This window comes from Mustela nigripes, chromosome 4 (assembly GCF_022355385.1).
Source record: "Mustela nigripes isolate SB6536 chromosome 4, MUSNIG.SB6536, whole genome shotgun sequence".
In the NCBI taxonomy this organism is placed as follows: Eukaryota; Metazoa; Chordata; class Mammalia; order Carnivora; family Mustelidae; genus Mustela; species Mustela nigripes.
In genome coordinates, this window is record NC_081560.1 from 166,611,464 (window position 1) to 166,635,075 (window position 23,612).

The window sequence follows — 23,612 nt, forward strand, 5'->3', positions numbered from 1 at the left end:
ATAAAATAATAAAAGAAATAAAAGAGCAAGAATGACCAAATATAATGTCTAAAAGTCCTAAAACATTACAACTAGGAAAAACCACCACCACAAATCACTATGAAAAACAAATATCCAAACCAACCACCCAAGAATAGTTACTTGCTTTTATGCTGTGCATGTGATTAACATCAACATTCTCTATTTAAGGTTATGCAATGTTGGTTTTCTGAGACTGTAACTAGAAAAGGCAAATTGATTCATATTTTCATTAAGATTTTAAAATAAAACCTTTTCAATTCTCATATAAACAACAGAGGCCTTTTCTCACTTTTCAAAACTATTTGAAAACCCTAACATAATAATACAGACATAGTAAAAACTTCTATCTCTAATCCAAGAGATCACTAATGATCCTAAAAAGATTCTGAAATTTTCTAAAAATGATCTTAATTTTAATTTACTTAAAATACAAAAACTAGATGCCATGTAACACTTTGAGTAATATAAAGTAAAATCAACTCCCAAATGGTTAAAGAATGTAAATAAATAACTGGAATTTGGAAGACTGCCAACTTCAATTCACTGCAAAAGTAAAATTAAATGGTAAGCAAGGGATTTGTTCAAAAATTACTATTTTAAAATAAAACAAAAAACATACAATGTTATATTAGTGTCAGGTGCACAACAGATACATTACGCAGTGCTTACCACAATAAATGTAGTTTTCATTCAGAAAGTATGGTTTTCAATTTAAAGTAGAAAAACTGAAAAATTGAGACAGTAACTTTAAAAATCCTCTTTAACCAAGGGAGGTGCTTGTAATTTTAAAATTGAAAGAGCTATTATGTAATTTCTTTCACCAAAAGAACAGATCACACTCAAATGCTTTTACTAAAACAAAACAAAAACACCTGTACTGAAGTTACAGTAATGCAACAAACATTTGGATGCCTCCCGTGTACCAGGTACTAGATGCTAAGAACAAAAAACAACCCATGGTCAGTGGCTTGACAGAGCTAAAAGGTTACTACAGGAATATACAATTAGGTAATTATAATAAATTTTATAAGACCAACTCCATAATGTGACTAGGGAGATACAGAGGGACCCAAAAGAAGGGCCAATTAACCCAGCAGAGGAAGTCTTCTTAAAAAGTATGTATGATTGGGCGCCTGGGTGACTCAGTGGGTTAAGCCTCTGCCTTCGACTCAGGTCATGATCTCAGGGTCCTGGGATTGAGTCCCGCATCGGGCTCTCTGCTCGGCAGGGAACCTGCTTCCTCCTCTCTCTGCCTGCCTCTCTGCCTACTTGTGCTCTCTGTCTGTCAAATGAATAAATAAAATCTTAAAAACAAAAAAAAACAAAAATAACCTATGTATGATTTATTCAACCTTGAACAGATAGTTCCTTTTTATAGCCAGTATCTCAAGGTACTTTAAAGTTCACCTGACAGACTCTCTGAGACTCAGATTCAGTAATATGTTCCAAACATCTCCATCAGTGTTTAATTATCATGCAAAATGGGCTAATCATTGGCACATGTCTTACCTAAAGGGGAAGTAGCTATTTTGCTACTCCTACTCAGCTACCCTATGGGAACTAGAGGCAAATGTTGGCAATTGTGTGATAACAACCAGCCTAAATTTTTACTTCTAGCTCTCAATTTTTAACTACTGACTCAATTTAAAAAACCAACAAACTCTATTTGAGCCAACTATAGTCTGTGGTCTGAAATGGGTCCATGAACCACCAGTGGGCGAAGTCTAGCACAGACCTTACTTAGGTCATATACTTCCACATAGGTTTTCCCGCCTAATTGAAATGTTTTGACTAGCCTCCTCAGCGTCTTGAAGTAAACAGAATTTAGGCACTTACTGAATTGTAAATCCAGATGGAAGTAAATTCATTCTTCAATAACCACAGAATATCCTAGATAATCCTGTTATTCTATTCATCTCAAAGAAAACAAACTTGGGAAAATATAAGAATCTTTATGTAGTCACTTAATGTGGTCCCCTACCACAGTGCCATAACAATTACGACAGAACTGTAATTACCTGAATTTGATTCCTTTGTATGACTGTCAAACCAAACAAATGTTCCCAAAGATTGAAAGAATCAGAATCACCTCATGATCTGCCTAGATAACACTCACTGTTAAGAGATCCCTGACCCAGAAGGTTTTTATCCACAAGGTTTAACCTTCAATCTTCATTACACAGCTTGACTCCATTATCATTTTGTCCTTTTCTCAGTGACCATTAACCCCAGGATAAAGCAAACATTCGGAGAACGTATAAACAGAAAAGAGATGATAGATCAAAAATAACTATTATGTTAAGACTCTTTTTAAATTAAAAAATATGTTTTTTAAGATTTATTATTTGAGAGAGAGAGAATGCACAGGGGGAGGAGCAGTGGGAGAGAGAATCTCGAGGAGACTCGATCTCATGACTCTGAGATCATGACCTGAGCCATAATCGAGTTGGATGCATAACCGACTGAGCCACCCAGGGACCCTTTAAATTTTTTAATTTAAAAAAAATTATTAATTCCATTGTAGTTCATATTAAGACTTTTTTTTCTTTTAAGATTTTATTTATTTGACAGAGATCACAAGTAGGCAGAGAGGCAGGCAGAGAGAGAGAGGAGGAAGCAGGCTCCCTGCTGAGCAGAGAGCCTGATGTGGGGCCCCATCCCAGGACCCTGAGATCATGACCTGAGCCAAAGGCAGAGGCTTTAACCCACTGAGACACCCAGGCACCCCCAACGTTAAGACTCTTAAAACAACTTCATCCTTGTTGAAAACAGCAGGCAATCTTTTTTAAAAAAAATAAGATCTCAGTAATTTTCCTGAAGTAACTAATACATGACACTTATTCCAAAAAACAATCTGGTTTACATTTGAATGCTCTTATGACTGGTAATGAAAAGATCAGAAACACTGACAAGTGATTATTTCTATCACCTTGTAATGGATGAGATGGAATTGGATTTTATTAAGCAACCTTTTAAATTTTCTAATGATCGAAGAACCAACCACGCATTATTGCAAATCAGAGAGATGAATTTAAAATCAGTGAAAACCCTAAATGAGAAACTGAAATGACATAAATGGAATCAGAGCTTGGAAATTATGTGTAGACCCATATATCTATAATAGGGATGCCTAAAAGTAATATATATCTTAATATAAATAATATATATAAGTATGTATCTAAAAATGATAGATACATACTTGAGGATACATACTTGAGGATATCTCAGCTAATATAAAAAGCTTTTATCCACAAGTAATATAATGCAGTGGAGTACTATTTCTTTTAAAATTCTTTCCTAACACAGACCACTTCAAAAGCATACTTGGTTTGTAGAAACAGTTCTTCGTTTTCTGAGCCTGTTAGTGTATGAAATCCTTAAGTTTAAGAAAAAGCAGTTAAGAATACATAAAAATAAAGATTGTAAATAAAATAAAAATAAAGAATAAAAATCTTTAGATTTATATGCCTTTTTTTAAAAAAAAATCACTTCAGGGGCGCCTGGGTGGCTCAGTTCTTAAGCATCTGCCTTCAGCTCAGGTCATGATCCCAGGGTCCTGGGATGGAGCCCCACTTCAGGCTCTGTGCTCAGCGGGAAGCCTGCTTCTCCCTCTTCCACTCCCCTTGCTTGTGTTGCCTCTCTCACTGTGTCTCTCTCTGTCAAATAAATAAAATCTTTAAAACATAAAAGTAAATAAAAATAAATCACTTCATTGGCGTTTTGTCAGTTTCCTCTATGGAACTGTATTGTTTTAAAAGGAGGCTCCACTTCCAACATGGGGCTTGAACTCACAACCCTAAGATCAAAACTTGCAGACTCCACCAGCTTAGCCAGTCAGGAACCCCCTCTATCTAGTTTTTAACTTTAAGAATATTTTTTAATCATATATAAAAATACAGAGAATATTAAATCAGTTGCTTTAAAACTATCACCCAAGCTTTAACAATTATCAGTATTCTGGACTTTTTAAAAAAGACTGTATTTATTTGACAGAGACAGAAAGAGAGCACAAGCAGGTAGAGCGACAAGCGGGGGGAGTGGCAAGCTGAGGGAGAGGGAGAAGCAGGATCCCTGCTGAGCAAGGAGTCCCATGCAGGGCTTGATCTCAGACCTCCTAGGATTATGATCTGAGCTGAAGGCACACACTTAACTGACTGAGCCACCAACTGACAGGTGCATCAGTATTGTGAATTCTTTTTCATTTAACATTCCTAATCATTTCTCTTCCAATTTAATTACTTTTATCAGATCATTTTTAAACCAATCTTTCATAGAATACTGAAATAGTACTATTATACACAAGTTATCATATACATGCACAAGCAAAACTATTAACTAGTTTGGGTGATCTTTTAATTACTGCTTAAATATCCTTCCCACTTAGAGGTCAGTGCCATACTAAAACAGTATTTTATCACCAGTAGTTATAATAAGAACCTTCCAAATTAAGGAGTGATCAGAAATCTTTTAACTACACTAAGTCTGTCAATTTTACAGACTTTTTTTTTTTAAGATTTTATTTATTTGAGAGAGAGAGAGAGACAACGATAGAGAACACAAGCATGGGGGTGTTGAGAAGGAGAAGCAGGCCCCTCACTGAGCAGGGAGCTAGATGTGGGGCTCAAACCCAGGACCCCGGGATCATGACCGGAGCTGAAGGCAGGAGCCACCCAGGCATCCCAATCTTAGAATCTTGATGAGAAAACCAGTTCTACCAAAAGCATTGCTCTTTTGGTAAGAAAGGACTGATTAGTATCATCATATATTAATACTCTGAGGAAATCAAAGTTAACATATAAGGTGATATGTTGGGCCAAAGAAAATAGAAGTGTAAACATGAAAGAAAAAATTTTAAATGGGGATGCCATCAACAATAGCTTAAAAAAAAAAAAAAAAAGCTAAGTTCAGTTAAAGAAAACAAATAAAGAAGGCAAGCATTTTGACCTAAGGATCAGTAGATTTATTCCAAAATAAGTTCTAAGTTCTCTCTCTCTCTCTAAAAGACGACTGTATCAAAACAGAACAGCCCAAGGCCAGATGGCTTCCCAGGGGAATTCTACCAAAAATTTAAAGAATTATTAATTCCTATTCTCCTGAAACTGTTCCAAAAAAATAGAAATGGAATGAAAACTTCCAAACTCATTTTATGAGTCCAGCATTACCTTGATCCCAAAACCAAAGATCCCATCAAAAAAGAGAATTACAGACCAATATCCTTGATGAACACAGATGCAAAAATTCTCACAAAAATACTAGTCAATAGGATCCAACAGTACATTAAAAGGATTATTCACCATGACCAAGTGGGATTTATTCCAGGGCTGCAAGGTTGGTTCAACATCTGCAAATCAATCAATGTGTTACAATACATTAATAAAAGAAAGGACAAAAACCACATGATACTCTCAATAGATGCTGAAAAAGCATTTGACAAAGTACAGCATCATTTCTTGACCAAAACTCTTCAAAGTGTACGGATAGAGGGTTCATACCTCAATATAATCAAAGTCATCTATGTAAAACCCACCACGAGAATCATTCTCAATGGGAAGAAACTGAGAGCTTTTCTCCACTAAGATCAGGAACACTGCAGGGATGTCCACTATCACCACTGCTATTCAACATAGTACTAGAAGTCCTAGCCTCAGCAATCAGACAACAAAAAGAAATTAAAGGCATCCAAATCGGCAAAGAAGTTAAACTATCACTCTTTGCAGATAATATGATACTTTATGTGGAAAACCCAAAAGACTCCACTCCAAATCTGCTAGAACTTGTACAGGAATTCAGTAAAGTGTCAGGATATAAAATCAACGCACTGAAATCAGTTGCATTTCTACACCAACAGCAAGACAGAAGAAAGAGAAATTAAGGAGTTGATCCCATTTACAACTACACCCAAAACCATAAGATACCTAGGAATAAACCTAACCAAAGAGGCCAAGAATCTGTAATCAGAAAACTATAAAGTACTCATGGGAGAAATTGAGGAAGACACAAAGTAAGGGGAAAATGTTCCATGCTCATGGATTGGAAGAACAAATATTGTGAAAACGTCTATGCTACCTAAAGCAATCTACATGTTTAAAACAATGCCTAACAAAATACCATCCATTTTTTTCAAGGAAATGGAACAAATAATCCTAGAATTTATATGGAACCAGAAAAGACCCTGAATAGCCAAAGGAATGTTGAAAAAGAAAGCCAAAGTTGGGGACGTCACAATTCCAGACTTCAAGCTCTATTACAAAGCTGTCATCATCAAGACAGTATGGTACTGGCACAAAAACCGACCCATAGACCAGTGGAACAGAATAGAGAGCCCAGAAATAGACCCTCAACTCTATGGTCAACTAATCTTCGACAAAGCAGGAAAGAATGTCCAATGGAAAAAAGACAGTCTCTTCAACATATGGTGTTGGGAAAATTGGACAGCCACATGTAGAAAAATGAAACTGGACCATTTCCTTAAACCACACACAAAAACAGACTCAAAATGGATGAAAGACCTCAACATGAGAATCCATCAAAATCCCTGAAGAGAGCACAGGCAGCAACCTCTTTGACCTCAGCTGCAACAACTTCTTCCTAGAAACATCACCAAAGGCAAGGAAGCAAGGGCAAAAATGAACTATTGGGACCTCATCAAGATCAAAAGCTTTTGCACAGCAAAGGAAACAGTCAACAAAACCAAAAGACAACTGACAGAATGGGAGAAGATATTTGCAAATGACATATCAGATAAAGGGCTAGTATCCTTTATCAAGAAATGGGCAGAGGACATGAACAGGCATTTCTGCAAAGAAGACATCCAGATGCCAACAGACACATGAAAAAGTGCTCCACTCAGCATCAGGGAAATACAAATCAAAACCAAAATGAGATACCACCTCATACCAGTCAGAATGGCTAAAATTAACAAGTCAGGAAATGACAGATGTTGGAGAAGATGCAGAGAAAGGGGAACCCTCCTACACTGTTGGTGGAATGCAAGCAGGTGCAATCACTCTGGAAAACAGCAAAAAGTTTTCAAAAAGTTGAAAATAGACCTACCTACCCTATGACCCAGCAATCGCACTACTGGGGAATTACCCTAAAGATACAAATGTAGTGATCCTAAGGGACATGTGCACCCAAATGTTTATGGCAGCAATGTCCACAATAGCCAAACTATGGAAAGAACCTAGATGTGTATCAACAGATGAATGGATAAAGAAGATGTGGTGTATTTATGCAATGGAATACTATGCAGCCATCAAAAGAAATGAAATCTTGCCATTTGCAACGACGTGGATGGAACTGGAGGGTATTATGTTGAGCAAAATAAGTCAATCAGAGAAAGATAATTACCAATTAATCTCTCTGACATGAGGAATTTGAGAGGCAGAGTAGAGGTTCTGGAGGGTAGGGAAAGAAAAAATGAAACAAGATGGGATCAGGAGGAAGACAAACCATAAGAGACTCTTAATCTCACAAAACAAACTGAGGGTTGCAGGGGCGGGGGGTAATGGAGAGGGTGGTTGGTTATGGACATTGGGGAGGGTAAGAGAAATGGTGAGTACTGTGAAGTGTGTAAGCCTGACAATTCACAGACCTGTACCCCTGGGGCAAATAATACATTATATGTTAATAAAAATAATTTTTAAGAAGGGGGAGAGGAAAAGGTGCCCTATCTGGTGTAAGAGGTCTTTGGTGACAGCATAACAATAATATATAATATATAATATATAATACCTCTTACTTTAGATTGTGTTTTCTGCTTTAAATGCTATTAATGCCGATAAGTTCTGCGAGCATGTACAATGGCTGAGAAACACCATCTGAGTGCCTTGGACTTTGTTTAAGTAAATACACCATGCAAAAAAGTGTTCATTTAAATATCAAGTAGACTCAATTCCAAAAACAATAATACAAGATCATCCAATGCATTTACTATGCATGACAGGATAAGATGACAGATCAAAGGTCCTGAGATCCTGCTAGGAGGAGGATAATCCTCTAATTTAGCAAGAACTAGTGTCTCTTAATTTCTTCCCTGGTACTATTTCAATAACTTTATTCTAGCTTCTCATGCCACTTTAGGCTTATTAATGCAAAACGCTTAGGTTTGAGATAATTGGATTTCATCCCTGGTGGCTAGTGGTATGGCCTGGAAAGGAGAGGAGGGCAGAAAAATTCAAAAGGGGAGTCTAACATATATTTTCAATTCCTCCCAAGATTTAAAAAAAAAGTACAATTTTAGAATTTTAACAACATCTGGAATAGAGTATTGAATCTTGAGGCTTCATTCCCTTACAATTACATCTGAAAATTAAACAAAAGAAAAACTGTGCAAAACTTTCTATATTCTAAGGATAAGGATCATATTCAAACTCAAGACAAAGATGCATCTGGCGTACAGAGAATTTCAGTATTTTTGAAACAAAAAAACAACAAAGGATGATTTTGTTTACGTCTTTCTCTGGGTTTACACTCCAGCTATGAATCTTTTTTTTTTTTATAAGACTTTATTTATTTATTTGATGGACAGAGATCATAAGTAGGCAGAGAAGCAGGCAGGGAGAGAGGAGGAACAGGCTCCCCGCCAAGCAGAGAGCCCGATGTGGGACTCGATCCCAGGACCCTGAGATCATGACCTGAGCCGAAGGCAGAGGCTTAACCCACTGAACCACCCAGGTGCCCCTCCAGCTATGAATCTTAAGTCAACTGCTATGTACAGATTTTTTTACCTCTTGATTTCCTGAACTAGTTGTAAAGTAAAGGTAGTAATCTCCACCTCAGAGGGCTGTTGCGAGGATTAAAAGGTGGTACACTGTACATAAAATACATTTTCTAGCACATAAAGTACATGCTTAATAAATGTTCTTTTCCTCCCGACAATTTCTCAGAAAAATGGGAAAGACTGGACACTGACGATGACACCCACCAGTATTAAGTGGTAACAGAAATAAGAAATTTATTGTTGGACTTACCAAAATGGCTCAGAACCTTAAACGTGTTAGAGCCAGAAAAAAAATCAGAATGTGTCTTTCTAGATCTTTGAGCTTAAGAGGGGCAACAAAAAGAAAGAAAAAGGCAGACTTCTTGATTTGAAGAAAAAAAAAAGTAAGTCAAGGTAAATCTTTATTTATTAATGATTTCATTTATTTATTTATTTGACAGAGATCACAAGTAGGCAGAGAGACAGGCAGAGAGAGAGGAGGGAGCAGACGATCATCACCTGAGCCAAAGGCAGAGGCTTTAACCCACTGAGCCACCCAGGCGCCCCAGTCAAGGTGGTTTAAATGAACCAATTCATAGGGGCACCTGGCTGGCTCAGTCAGTAGAACATGTGATCTCGGGATTATGAGGTTCAAGCCACACACTGGGTGTGGAGCTTACAAAACAAAATAAAACAAAACAATATATGAACCAATTTAGAAATAATACATTTTCATAATCCTAAAACCAAGAGTCACCCTATATCTGTGAAGGGCATTAAGTAATATTAACAAACCCTCTTCCCACTCTACTGTCCCCCTTGGGATAAAGACTTCTGAAAATTTAACAATCGTATGTATAAAATTTTGATGTTAATTCCATGGAACTTACTGCATGTTTATGTCTTTCATGCAACCACAAAGGTCAGCTACTTCTTTTCATGTAAAAGAGTTCTTTATTGTTTCAAAAATTGTTCCCCTTGCAGTTATTAGAAACCTATCAGTGATACCTTTGTCATAAAGAAAAAATTTTAAATTTAAATAAGGACCCTTTCTCAGAAATCCATTCCTTCACCATGATCCTGCTAATAAATAAATCTTCAATAAAAACAGTAATTTCTGTGGAAACATAATCTGAAGCCAAATTACTTGACATTAAAAATCTATTCAGAAAGGGGCGCCTGGGTGGCTCAGTGGGTTAAAGCCGCTGCCTTCGGCTCAGGTCATGATCCCAGGGTCCTGGGATGGAGCCCCACATCGGGCTCTCTGCTCAGCAGGGAGCCTGCTTCTTCCTCTCTCTCTGCCTGCCTCTCTGTCTACTTGTGATCTCTGCCTGTCAAATAAATAAATAAAATCTTTAAAAAAAAAATCTATTCAGAAAAAAAGTTCAACTTTCTATTAAGTTCATGATCATCTGCAGTGCTTAAAAAGAAAATTCAAAAACAAAAGAGTGATGAAAGAGTCCATTGTCTAGCATTCCAGATTTTTCTACAGCATATAGGAATGTAAATGAGTTTAAGGTTGATATTTTTTTCCTCATTCCTTAGATTTTCCCTTACAACTCTAGTTCAGTGTATCAATACTTTTACCACCAGTTAGAGCAAGAGAACTACTTTCATTGCATTCATCATTTTATATACATTATTTCATTTAAACCTTATACCAATAGTTTATTGCCTACCCTACCCTCCCACCCCCAACATAAACACCCTTTTTTTTTTTTTTTTTTTAATTAAATGAAGAAACTGAAAGTAAGATGCTGGTAGCCAAGAGCCAGTACAAGATAGAGCTGGGATCCAAACCAGAGTCAATCACACACAGAGGGTTCTGCTTTTTCTACAACCTCAGAACCTTTAAGGTAAAGATAAAAATAAGACTGGGCCTAAACTCGGAGTGTATAGGACTTAAACTTCAAAACAGAAATAGATTATTCCAGGGTTTTCCTCTTAAGTCACTCTCAAGTTACTTTCAGTAGCTGTTAACTAACATTTGCTTATTAAAGAAACCACATTTTGCAGATCACCAGTCTGTCAGATATTGAACTACAATAATGAGGAGGTGATTTAAATACTTTATGCCACTCACTGAATCAGAAAAGAATTTCTCATTTGAAACCTCAGCAATAAATTTCTGGATATAATATTATAAAACTAAGTAACATATATAAGAAGAGTAATGGAAACAACAGGTCTCTTTACACCTATTTGCCACTTGAAAAATGAACTAGCACTAAACAACGGAAAAAACAACAATTCTGTTTTCCATTTTCATTCTACTATACACTGTAACAATAAATTCAGCAATGTAACATTTTTAACAGTCCTCTAACACAACAAAAGGCAAGAAATTAACAAATAGTACAGATTATTCCCTTCAATCTAAGGAGAGGAAGTAGCTGGGTTAAAAACAACTGTCTTGCTCTTTCAGAAGTCCAAAGACCTAATCTTAGGTGGACTGTCAAGATTTTTTGGCTTATTTGTCCTGGGAAATGCACTTATCAGTCTGATCCATCTGCCTGTCCCATGTAAGCAGAAAAAGGCTAAAGAGTGCTCTCAAATAGAGACCCACAAACTCAAAATTCATTGTTTAGAAAGCACCTACACTACAGCAACTTAGTAAAACAGATAACCAGGACACCTAACAGGTCTAATAAAGGAAAAAGTAGTCTCAGGAGAAGAGAAAAGAAAAACATTTATCTGCAGAGGAAGATAAAAGTGCAAAGGATCACTCTCTGATATGTATCATGTGCATGTTTTTTCATGTGCATTTTTATATAAAACAGTCCACTGCTGGTCAGTGGCTCAGTATTACCCAGAATCTAAACATTGACTTTCATGTATATAACTAATCTATACTTGGTAGACAAACTGGTTAAAGAATAATTAATGTACATACTTCCATTAGAGAAATAAAATGTTAATCTACAGTATTACAGAGAAAAACTGACATTAGTTTTATAAGAGATTTGAGGATTAAAATTGATTTAGGTCCAAGACAATCAGGAAAAATTAGTTTATGTCAACAGGCAAGTTCTTTATTTTGAAATTTTTAAAATTTTATATAAAAATGACAATCTTACATAGAAATCCAGCAAATAAACTAATAAAAGCAAAAAATACATAGCTTGCTTTAATTATAGTGATAGCTGATGATAAAGAAGATCTTTCCCGAAAAACTTAGAGGTGTGAGGCTGGCATTCAGAGGAAACGAAGATACTGAGCTTCCCTAGAGAATGGATTATGTTACTGAACACTGTGGCACACTTCAGAGGAATGAATGTACCAAACTGTAAGCAAAATCATAAAATTCTTTATACAAGTAATACAAGTCATGCCAGTAATTTCTCTTTTAACAAGCAAAAAACCCCAACAATCCCTCAACTTAACTTCATTCTACCAAAGATCTATATAGTTCAGTTTTGGAAAATTACAAGTTTAGAACTGTTATAAATATAGCTTAACATTGTTGGAATGCATGCATGTATGTATTCTTGCCTTAATTGTCCTCTTCCTTATTTATCAGTGACAAATCAAAGTTTTAAATTATTTACCACTAAATCTATCAATCTCAACATCTGACATGATGAACAGCACTTTTAAAACATCAGATTTCAAACAAATGCTTATCAAAATGAACTTTTAAAAAAGGTGAATAATCAAAACCAAACAAAACCATGACACCCTTCCCACCAAAGAAGGTCTGCTACAGCCATTTTCTAGTAAACCAAAGACAGAATTAAATCCCATCCCCCACAATTTCCATGAAAAAGTCATATACATTTCCCATATTTGAAAACACAGTGGGGGAAAAAAACCAACTTTACCTAAATAGCTGTTTTCTCAGAACAAATTCAGGCGAAGTTTACAGTGTGAAAAGGTAGGCTCTAAACCAATAGCTACCTTCTCTCAACAAATGTACCATTCCAAAACATGACTGCCACTCAAAATGTGATGTCCTATCCAGACACTTCAGAAGCATCAATCCTAGCTTCACTATCAATTTCACTATAGTCTATGAAAACAAGTAATCCATCTATGTTTGCCAGTCAATTCACAGATTATGCCAGATATGCAGATTTATAGGACATCTAATAATTTCATTTCAGATAAAATTATTCCTTCCCTCAATAAAAAAATCAAATGCTTATTAAATGTCTTCTCTACACTCAAAATAGTAGTATACTAAGAAGACAGCCATTTAAACAGCTAATACTTATTAAGCGCCTAATACAAAACAAGCTAATTTTCAAAAAAAAATTAAGAAAACAATTCTCTCTGTATCCTCCAAATTCTGAAGTCAAAATAGACAGGGAGGGAAAAAATGAAAGAAAGTACACAGTGCCACATTTCATTCTGCACAGAAATTTGGATTTTCCATAAACACTTGAAGCAAGGAAGTAGGTCAACATAATGTTAATGATACTAAGAACACAGAAGGAAAACAAACTTAAAAATTATAATCAGAAGTAAAAGTGGTTACTGCCACTACCTATATTAAAAAATATAAAGCAAATAAAGATAAGGGTGGTTGAAGTATTTAGGTAGTATTTATTATATTAATTTTATAAGAAATTATTTTTTATAGTCCACAATTATCATAAAACCCAGGTGTAACTTCATACTTACATATAATTACTCTAAAATCATCTTTAAATTTAAATCCCCCTTATTCTCATTCACTGAAACCAAAAGCTGGCTCTTAGCAGGTGAAAACAAAAAAAATCAAGAAAACTGATTAACCTCTTGCTAGACTGATGAAGGGAAAAAAAGACACAAATTACTAATTTCAGGAATGAAAAAGAGAACAGCACTACAGATCCTAGAGACATCAAAAGAATAATTAAAATATTATAAAAATTATGCCAATAAATTTAAAACTCAGTGGAATGGACACAAGTGATCAAAACTGATACAAGAAGAAACAGAAAGTCTGACTAGCTCTATATTTAACAGCTGAATGCATAAATTAAAACCTTTCCATAAAAGTAACTCCTGGCCCAGATAGCTTCATTTGTTAATTCTGTCACATACTTAAGGAAAAAATAATATCAATTCTACCCACACTTCCAGAAAATAGAAAAGGGGAATAGTTCCCAACTCATTATATGAGATCAGCATTACTCTAAAACCAAAATTCAACAGACATTGTAATACACATACAAATCTGATGAACATGATGCAAAAACCCTCAACAAAACACTGGCAAATCAAATTTGCCAATATATAAAAAGAATACTATATAACCAAGTGGGGTTTACTCTAGGAATGTAAAGTTGGTTTACCATTCAGCAATCAATGGATGTAATTCATCCTTTTAACAAACTAAAAAAGAAAAACCATATGGATCATCTCAATAGAGGCAGGAAAACATTTAGTGAAAATTTAGCACTCATTCATGTTAAAAGGAAAACTCCCAGAAAACTAAGAATAAAAGGGAACTTTCCAACCTGATAAAAAAAAAATTTATAAAAACCTACATATAACATCATACTCAATAGTGAAAAACTGAACATTCTCTCCCTAAGATCAAGAACACAGCAAAGAGGTCCATTCTCAACACCGCTATTCAACCAAGTACTAAGGTTTTACTGCAATAAGGCAAAAAGAAAAAAATGTTTTTTCTAACAAGATATAAAGATATACAAATTGGAGGGGCGCCTGGGTGGCTCAATGGGTTAAAGCCTCTGCCTTCGGCTCGGGTCGTGATCCCAGGGTCCTGGGATCGAGTCCCACATCAGACTCTCTGCTCAGCCGGGAGCCTACTTCCTCCTCTCTCTCTGCCTGCCTCTCTGCCTACTTGTGATATCTGTCTGTCAAATAAATAAAAATCTTAAAAAAAAAAAAAGATATACAAATTGGAAAAAAAAGGATCTATAGATTGAAAAGAAAAAAGTGATTTGCAGATGATCTGATCACATACATACAAAATTCTAGTAAGTCTCTAAAAGAGCTACTAGAATGAATAAGCGAATTTTAGAAATTCACAGGATTCAAGAATCCACAAAAATGAGCTGTTATTTCTAAATGCTAGCAATAAAATAGAAAATGCAATTCCAAACAGCATTTACAACTACATAAAAATTAGGAAATAATTAAAAGATAAATGTAAACAAAATATATATAAGATCTTTATACCAAAAATAACAAAACACTAAGAAATTCTAAAGAAGATCAGGTAAATGGCCCAATGTTTTATGTTCCCAGACTGGAAGACTCAATGTAGCAAAAATGTGAATTCGCTACAAATTGATCTAGAAATCAAGGCAATCCTAATCAAAATCCCAGGAGGCATTTTTGAAAATTTAATAAGCTGATTTAAAAATTTATATAGAAATGTAAAGGACACAGAATATTAAGACAATTATAAAAAAATAATAAAGGACTTATACTACCTGACTTAAAGATTAACAGAAACCTACAATAATCAATCAAGACCATGTGATATTCAGTTTGACCAATGAAAGAGAATGTCAACATACAGACCAACACATATTGATCAACAGATTCACAAGACATGTATCTGACAAAGGACCAGTACTCAGAATACATAAAGAACTTCTACAACTCAACAATAAAAACACAAGCCAATAAACAAGGGCATTTGAACAGGCATTCCACAAAAGAAATATAAATAGCCAATAACCACATGAAGATTTTCAACATCACTAGTTATGAGGGAAGTACAAAAAAAAAATCACAATAACACTACACATTTACTAAAATGACTAAAATTCAAAGGATTGATGCTATCAAGCATAGGTGAGGATTGGATCAAGTACAATTCTTATGTTTGGTGGGTAGGACTTTAAAATGTTATCAGTACTTTGAAAAACCATTTGTCTATCTCCTGTAAGGTAAATATAAAATCTTGCAATTGTACTCCTAAGTATTTACTCAAGAGAAACAAAAACATACATCCACAAAAAGACTTGTAAGTAATACGTAGACCAATGTTCATAGCAGTTTTATTCATAATAGTCCTAAAGGGAAACAACTCAAACATCTATCAACAGATAAATGCATAAACAAATTGTGATATAAAGAGTATCCCCCCCCTTTTTGAAAGTTCAAGTTATACCACTTAACTGATGAAAGACCTACATGAGTACTTGTTTTTGCTAACTGAAATAAATCTGAAGAGGATTTTTGCTTTTATGAAAAAAGATGAAAAGCAAAAATGGCATTCAGCATTTGTTTTGTAAGCAGCCCTTATAAAGGCAGTATGCACCACAAGTACCAAGAGTGGCTCTGCCACACTCCTTCCCCAGAACTTACACTCAACATCTCAGCATCAAGCCATCAGGGCTCTAAATTATGTCTGTAACCAACTGTGCTTTACCTCAACTTATTTTGTGTATCCATTAGCAAGATGGGTTTCAAGGCATCAGAAAACCCTAAGAAAGAGGGGGAGGAGCAGTCTAAAAATCCCCAGAAGTTTTTCCATATAAATTAATGGTAATTATTTCTTTGCTTTATGACATTTCAGCTCACAAACAGTTTCATAGGAACGCTTTACTTTCAGATAGCGGCGAAGAAAAACCTGTACCCATACAATGGACTACTGCTTGACTTCCCCTCCATAAAAAGTATAAAGAAAAATGTGATAATTGTATAATGCTGACCAGTTAACATCACTAGTAATAAGACTTACCAACATTATGTACCTCTGGTATTATGCTCTGAGAAGAGTATACCATCTTTGTGGTGCTCTTCACAAATATGCATAAAACTTCAATCATGTGAAAAAGTATCAGACAAATCCACATTGTGGAAGAGTTTACAAAAATATCTAACTAGTACTCTTCAAAAGTGTCAAAGCAATGAAAAGACATGACTGTTACAGAAGACACTAAGGAAATATGACAACTAAATGCAATGTGGGATCCTAGACTGGAATTAAGAACTTTAGTGGGAAAATTTGTAAAAACTAAATAACATCTGTAGTTAAGTTAGTAGTTCTACACGAATGTTAATTTCTTAGTTCTTATAATTGTACTGTGGTCAACTACAGTCAGGTACAAGGTCACCATTAGAAGAGAATAGAGGCCAAATATTATTTTTGCAGCTCTTCCATAGGTCTAAAACTATTTCATAACTTTTTATAGTTTAAAAATGTTAGGGATAAAAAAAAAAAGTGAATGGACTATTTACTGACAGACGGAACAACATCAACGAATCACAAAAACATTACGCTGAGCAAAAGAGGCCAAACACCAAGAGTACATACTGGATGATTCCATTTATATGAAATTCTGAAAAGGGCATACTATACTAATCCACAGTGACAAAAAGCCCTGAGGCAAAGGTGGAGTAAAAGGGAGAACGGACTTCAAAGAGGCAATGAGGGAACTTTTTGGAGTGATGGAAATATTCCTTATCTTTTTTTTTTTTTTAAGATTTTATTTATTTATTTGACAGAGACAGAGAGAGATCACAAGCAAAGCAGAGATGGGGCAGGGGGGCGGGGGAGAGGAGGGGAGGCATGAGGGAGGCAGGCTCCCTGCCTAGCAGAGAGCCCGATGTGGAGCTTGATCTCAGGATTCTGAGATCATGACCTGAGCTGAAGGCAGAGGCTTAACCCACTGAGCCACCCAGGCACCCCAGATATTTCTTATCTTAATTGTGGTGGTAATTACACACGTGTATACATTTTGTCCAACTATGTACTTAAAATGCATGTTTTATTGTATGTAACTTACCCCTCAATAATGTTTATTAAAATTTTAAAAATAAGTTCATATTTTGAAGTATTTCACTTGAACAGTGCATATTTTATACAAGCTAAAGTCAAATACAGCGATTCTTTTTTTAAATAGTTTTTAATTAATTTTTAAGTTTTTCATGACCTGATGCTCATCACAATAAGTGTAATCCTGAACCCCCACTCCCTATTTTACATTCCTTCACCCACCTCCCCTCTGGTAACCGGCAGTCTGTTCTCTATAGTTAAGAGTCTGTTTTTTGGTTTCTCTCTCTTTCTCCTTTTTTCCCCCTTTGCTCATTTGTTTCTTAAATTCCACATAAGTGAAATCATATGGTATCTGTCTTTTTCTGACTGACTTATTTCACTTAGCATCGTACTCTCAAGCTCCACCCTTTCACTGCAAACGGCAAGATTTCATTCTTTTTTATGACTGAATAATATTCCATTGTGTGTATGTATGTGTATCACATATTCTTTATCTAATCATCGATCAATGGACAGTCAGGCTGCTTCTCTAATTTGGCTATCATAAATAATGCTGCTATAAACACAGGGGCGCCAAGTATCCCTTTGAATTAGTGTTTTTGTAGTCTTTGGGTAAATACCCAGTAATGCAATTCCTAGATCATTGGTTGATTCTATTTTTAATTTTTTGAGAAAGCTCCATACTGTTTTCTACACTGCCTGCACCAGCCTGCATTGACCCCAACAATGCACAAGGGATCCTTTTTCTCCACATCCTCGCCAACACCTGTTGTGTCTGTGTTTTTGATTTTAGCCATTCTGACAGGCATGAAGTGATATCTCATAGTAGTTTGATTTGCATTTCCTTGATGATGAGTGATGTTGAGTATCTTTTCAAGTGTTTTCAAGTGTCTGCTGGCCATCTTTTGTCTACTTTGGAGAAATGGCTGTTCTCCCCATTTTTAATAAGATTGTTGAGTTTCAGAAATTCTTCATGTATTTTAGATACTAACCCTTTCTCAGATGTCATTTGAAAATACCTTCTCCCACTTAGTAGATTGTCTTCTACTTTTGTTGACTGTTTTCTCCCCTGTGCGTAAGTTTATCTTCATGTAGTTTCTATAGTTTATTTGCTTTTGTTTCCCTTGCCTCAGGGGACCTATCTAGAAAAAAGTTGTTATGCCTGATGTCAAAGAAACTATTGCCTCTGCTCTCTTCTAAGATTTTTATGGTTTCAGGTCTCACATTAAAGTCTTTATTCTTCTTACAGTTTTTAACTAATTCATCTAAGTTTTTATTTTAATAAAGTATAGTGATTCTTACACTGATTTATTAAAACTTAGGTACCCAAACTGTTCATTCAATATATATATACTGAGCACCTACTACATGCCATGCTTTAGGCAACACATAGGATATAAAAGTGAAAAAGAAAGCCCTTGCCCTTGAAGAACTCACAGGCCAATGTGGAGACAGGCAAGCAAACAAAAGCTGCAAATGATATATAAATTGCTATCAGCGAAATAAGTCAATTGGAGAAAGACAACTATCATATGATCTCCCTGATATGAGGAAGTTAAGATGCAAGATGGGGGGTTTGGGAGGTAGGAAAAGAATAAATGAAACAAGATGGGATTGGGAGGGAGACAAACCATAAGTGACTCAATCTCCGGCGAGAACGGTGACTCCATACAGGAGAGGAAGAACACAAGGAGGGGGGATGAAACATTCTGGGGGGATGTCGGGGTCAGGGGATGGAACTGACGGCATTTTTCTGGGAAGATCTCCCCGCAGAGTTGTGGGCTCTGGATGCGGGTCTGGGAGGCCCGCAGGAGAAGGTGTTGGGGGCAGACTCTTTCCAAGAACTTATCCTGTGAAGCTATTACATTTATTCCAGGGATGGTTATTCCAAATACTCAAAGCTTTCAAAAAACACTTTTTAATCTTGTCTCTGTACTTCACGGCACATTTTCTGATGAAAAGTCCTTAGCACTTCATGGGTGTGGTTTGTTTTTTAAATAACAAAAGTTATTCTCAGATAAATTTAATGAATACTATTCTGGGAAACAGGAGAGAGTATAAGCCAATAAACTTGTTTCCCTATGTGCTTTATAAAGTGCAAGTAGTACCATAAGAGGACTAACAATGTTTTTCATCCAACACTATTTGTGGAAATAATGTATAGTCTCTCAAGGGGGACTCCTTTAAAGGGCATTACCCTTTTGAGTGCTTAAGTCCTGGTTGGTTGTTTAAGGAAGGGAGCTCAGTACTTTGAAATTATACCACACTATAAACTGTCACTGTTCAAAATGATAATTTAAACTTACCATAATAATATATATTATATATTACCATATTACCAGAATTATAAATATTATATATTTATAATACCATATTTATAAATATTACCATAATTATATATATTATGGTAAGTTTAAATTATCATTTTGAACAATGACAGTTTATATTGTGGTATAATCTCAATATATATATCATATATATAAAATATATACAGGTGTGCATATACTCACATACACATATAAATGTATACTTAGATTTGAATCTCAGTTCAGCTACATCAAAGTTAAACACCCTTGGACAAAGTTCTTAGTGTCCTAGCATCATCTGTAAAACGAAGACCACAATAATATCTGTTTCACAGAGTTTTTGTAAATATTAAATAAGTAGCATAAATGAGATAATCCATGTTTTAAGTGAGATAATCTATTATTAGAACAGGACTTCCTTTGCACATAATAAGCACTTAATAAATGTTAATAATTATATTTATATATAAGCAAAGTATATTAGTATCTTCACTAAGAGTAATAAGTATTAAAATATGAAGTGGGATTTAAAAAACAAGTGAAAAGAAGCAATCATAAGGTATCTTTAAAGTTTAGAGACTTTTTTCAGTGAGTTTCTCATTAAACAAGAGAACTCATTTTTTCATTGTTCTGCAGGAACATGTAGTTATCTCAATGCTCAGTAACAAAATGTGCCTGAACACCACAGGTTTTCAGTAAATACTAACAACTACCTCAATACAATGAGATTGTCTTAATAAGGGGTTATTTTTCTTCCCATTAACTTATTCTTCCCATTAACTTCTATTTCTGCTTTAGGTAGTATCTCTTTCAGCTGATTATCTTACCATTCCTTTCACTGGAGAGGTAAAATTCTACAAATGAGAGAGACTGTAGGATTTTCTCCCAATCTGGAAAGATCTACCCTGAGAAAGTACAGTACTTCCAAGTTCCTTTCTGAGAAGTGGTCCTAAAAGTGGCTGTGTCCAATTAGAAAAATATGTAAGAATAAAAATGCAGCAAAAACAACTTTAAGGCAATAGAAAATGAAATAAACAACAATGGGTACGGAGGGAAGAAAGGGAAATGTAAACCAAGTCAGTGTAGATTTTTAATATATAACTTGTTTGGTACATGGCATGGCCACAACTATGTGACAATGACCTATAAACTGCATGTGTTCATTTTTGCATTATTCTATTATAATACATATTTACATACATTTATATGTTATAATGCATATTATTATATTAGCCTAAATTGAACATCAAATTGAGATCTAATTTGAGATGGTCTCAGTTTTCTAATATTGTTATAAGAGATTTCTAAACATAAGTAAATTTATACATTTTAACATTTTTGTGTAAAGACAGTATTTTTTTAGAGAAAATTTCTGAAAGATTCTTTTTCAAGTGTCATGACAATACACACATGCATGCACATACATATATACACATGCACTCAACTCAGTCCTTCATCTCTACTACTTAAGTGACATTTTCACATCAAAATCAAGGAATTTTTAATAAAAACTTCGTAAGTTCTGAAAAGATCTTGCAAATATTAGCTAACCCATTGATGATTTCAAATATATCTCAGAGACAGAAAGGGAAAAACAGTATGCGTTGTGTTTAAAGTCTATCTGATAATGAACAAAGCAAATAGCTCTAATTTTTAAAAAGTCTTTACATAGTGTATTTGTAATCATTTCAATGGAAATAAACACATTTTCCATTTGTCTTAAGAATAACATTAAAATTTTTAACTGATAAAAAAGTTTTCCTTTGGAAAAAAAAAATAGTTTTCCTTGGGTAGAACAAAAGATACAAAACTCCATCATTGAAGAACAGTTTTAAAGAGTAAAGCCAAAAGTGCCCTGATATACACATTAATGTATAATTTCATCATACTATTTCTTACTAGGGACCTAAAATAATTTAGCACTTGTTCCACTTACGCATCTTATGTAAATCTCAAGGATATCTGGTAATCTCAATATTCATAAATATCAATGGAAGGAGCTTTGATAACAAGAGCTTCTAGTAGCTAAGTATAAGATTAAATAAATGTTTACTGAATTGCCTCCTGTAGACTCACTGTGTTATACTTAAAGCAGTTTTTAAGCAGTCAAAAAGTGCTACTCACCAGCAAGTGTATAATCCATATCAAAACCAAAACACTTTATTTTTTCCATCGCTAAACTTCGGTTCACAAACACCCTAAAAAAAGAAGCAAAAAATGGTCTCTCAATTAACACTGAAGCAAATCCTCCACAAAATTCTTAAGTTTAATGTAATTATTTGGTTATCTTTCTAGATTTTTTTCATTTAAATACCAATATTAAGATTCATAACAGGAGCACCCGGGTGGCTCAGTTGGTTATGTATCTGCCTTCGGCTCAGGTCATGATCTCAGGATCCTGGGATGGAGCCCCCACTCCCGCATCAGGGCTCTGGCTCCCTGCTCAGCAGTGAGTCTGCTTCTCCCTCTCCCTTTGCCCCTCTTCCTATTTGTGCCCTTTCTCTCCTTCTCAAATAAATAAATGAAATTTTTAAAAAAGGAATGTCTGGGTGGCTCAGTCATTAAGCTCAGGTCATGATTCCAGGGTCCTGGGATAGAGTCCTGCATCAAGCTCCTTGCTCAGCAAGGAGCCTGCTTCTCTCTCTGCCTGTTCCGGCTGCTGTTCCCTCTGCTTGTGTCTGACAAATAAATAAAATTTTTTTTAATCTTAAAAGAAATTCATAACTAGAATTCTTCAAGTCCTTATTATAAATGAAATCAGATATTATATGGAAATATATGTATTTTCTTACTGTGCCATGTACTAAAGACTTCAGAGAATCAGCTCTCTTTTTCTAAGTCTGAGCCCCAAGACAAGCTTATTTTTGAGGTTTTATAATATATTCATTCATTTATAATTTATTTAAACAGTGTTCATTTAAAGCCTAGAACATGCCAGATACTAAACACATAAACATAAACGGATTTGTTCAAACACTGAATGCTTACTATGTCCCAAACAAGGTACATGATACAGCAGTGAATGAACAAGAGCACCAGCTATGGAACTTCTATTTTCATTTACAATCTCTGTCCTTGAGGAATTCAGTCTAGTAGGAGAGACACACACACACACACGAATAATTTTAACAACTCAATAAATACTACAAAATAAGACAGAGGCAAGAATACCACTTCCTTAGAGACTAGAAGAGATGTATGAGCTGAATCTTAAGCAATCAGTAGAAGTGTTCCAATTGGACAAAGCGACAAAGGCAATCCATGCAGAATAACCAAGCAAGGACAAGGTTTACAGTGAACTATAAAACATTTACTACAGCTGGAGCTGAGGAGTTTTCTTTGGTTTTGATTTTCTGATTGTTTCTGCAAAAGGAGGTTTTCCAGAAGGCAGGGGTAGGGAGAAGGGGCAATAAAAGCTATGGAGCTAAAATGGTTAGTAGGAGTTAAAATCATGAAGACTCTGTATGCCACATTAGAGTCTGGATTTTATTGTGCAAGCAAGGACAAATTATCAGATTTTGAAGAAATGAAATAATCAGATTCAAATTTCAGAAAGATCACTTTTGAAGATACATTATACATTCAGGGAAAACTAAATGTGTAACAGAATGGTAAATCATCAAATGATGATGTTTTGGGCTAAGTTTTAATCATCTCTGAAAACAAAAGTATCCTTTTGGGGTACCTGGGTGTCTTAGTCAGTTAAGTGACCAACTCTTTTGATTTCGTCTCAGGTCATGATCTCAGCGTCATGAAATCAAGTCCCACATTAGGGTCTGTGCTGGATATGGAGCATGCTTGGGATTCTCTCTCCCTCCTAACCTCTCCCTCTGCCCCCTCACCCCTCTCTTAAAAACACACTCACACACATCCTTTCCAACTCATCTTCAGCTCAACA

The 23,612-nt window shown here is 35.2% G+C and overlaps 1 protein-coding gene across 4 annotated transcripts in view; it reads right to left on the minus strand.

Annotated features, from left to right (window-relative positions):
• The window catches only part of NT5C2 (5'-nucleotidase, cytosolic II), a 140,084-nt gene that overhangs the window by 23,154 nt on the left and 93,318 nt on the right, over window positions 1-23,612 (minus strand). For all 4 annotated transcript variants that reach the window (XM_059398476.1, XM_059398477.1, XM_059398475.1 and 1 more), the window contains one exon: window positions 21,839-21,912. In XM_059398476.1, the coding sequence (XP_059254459.1) occupies window positions 21,839-21,912 (74 nt within the window). The remainder of the gene's footprint in view (window positions 1-21,838; window positions 21,913-23,612) is intronic.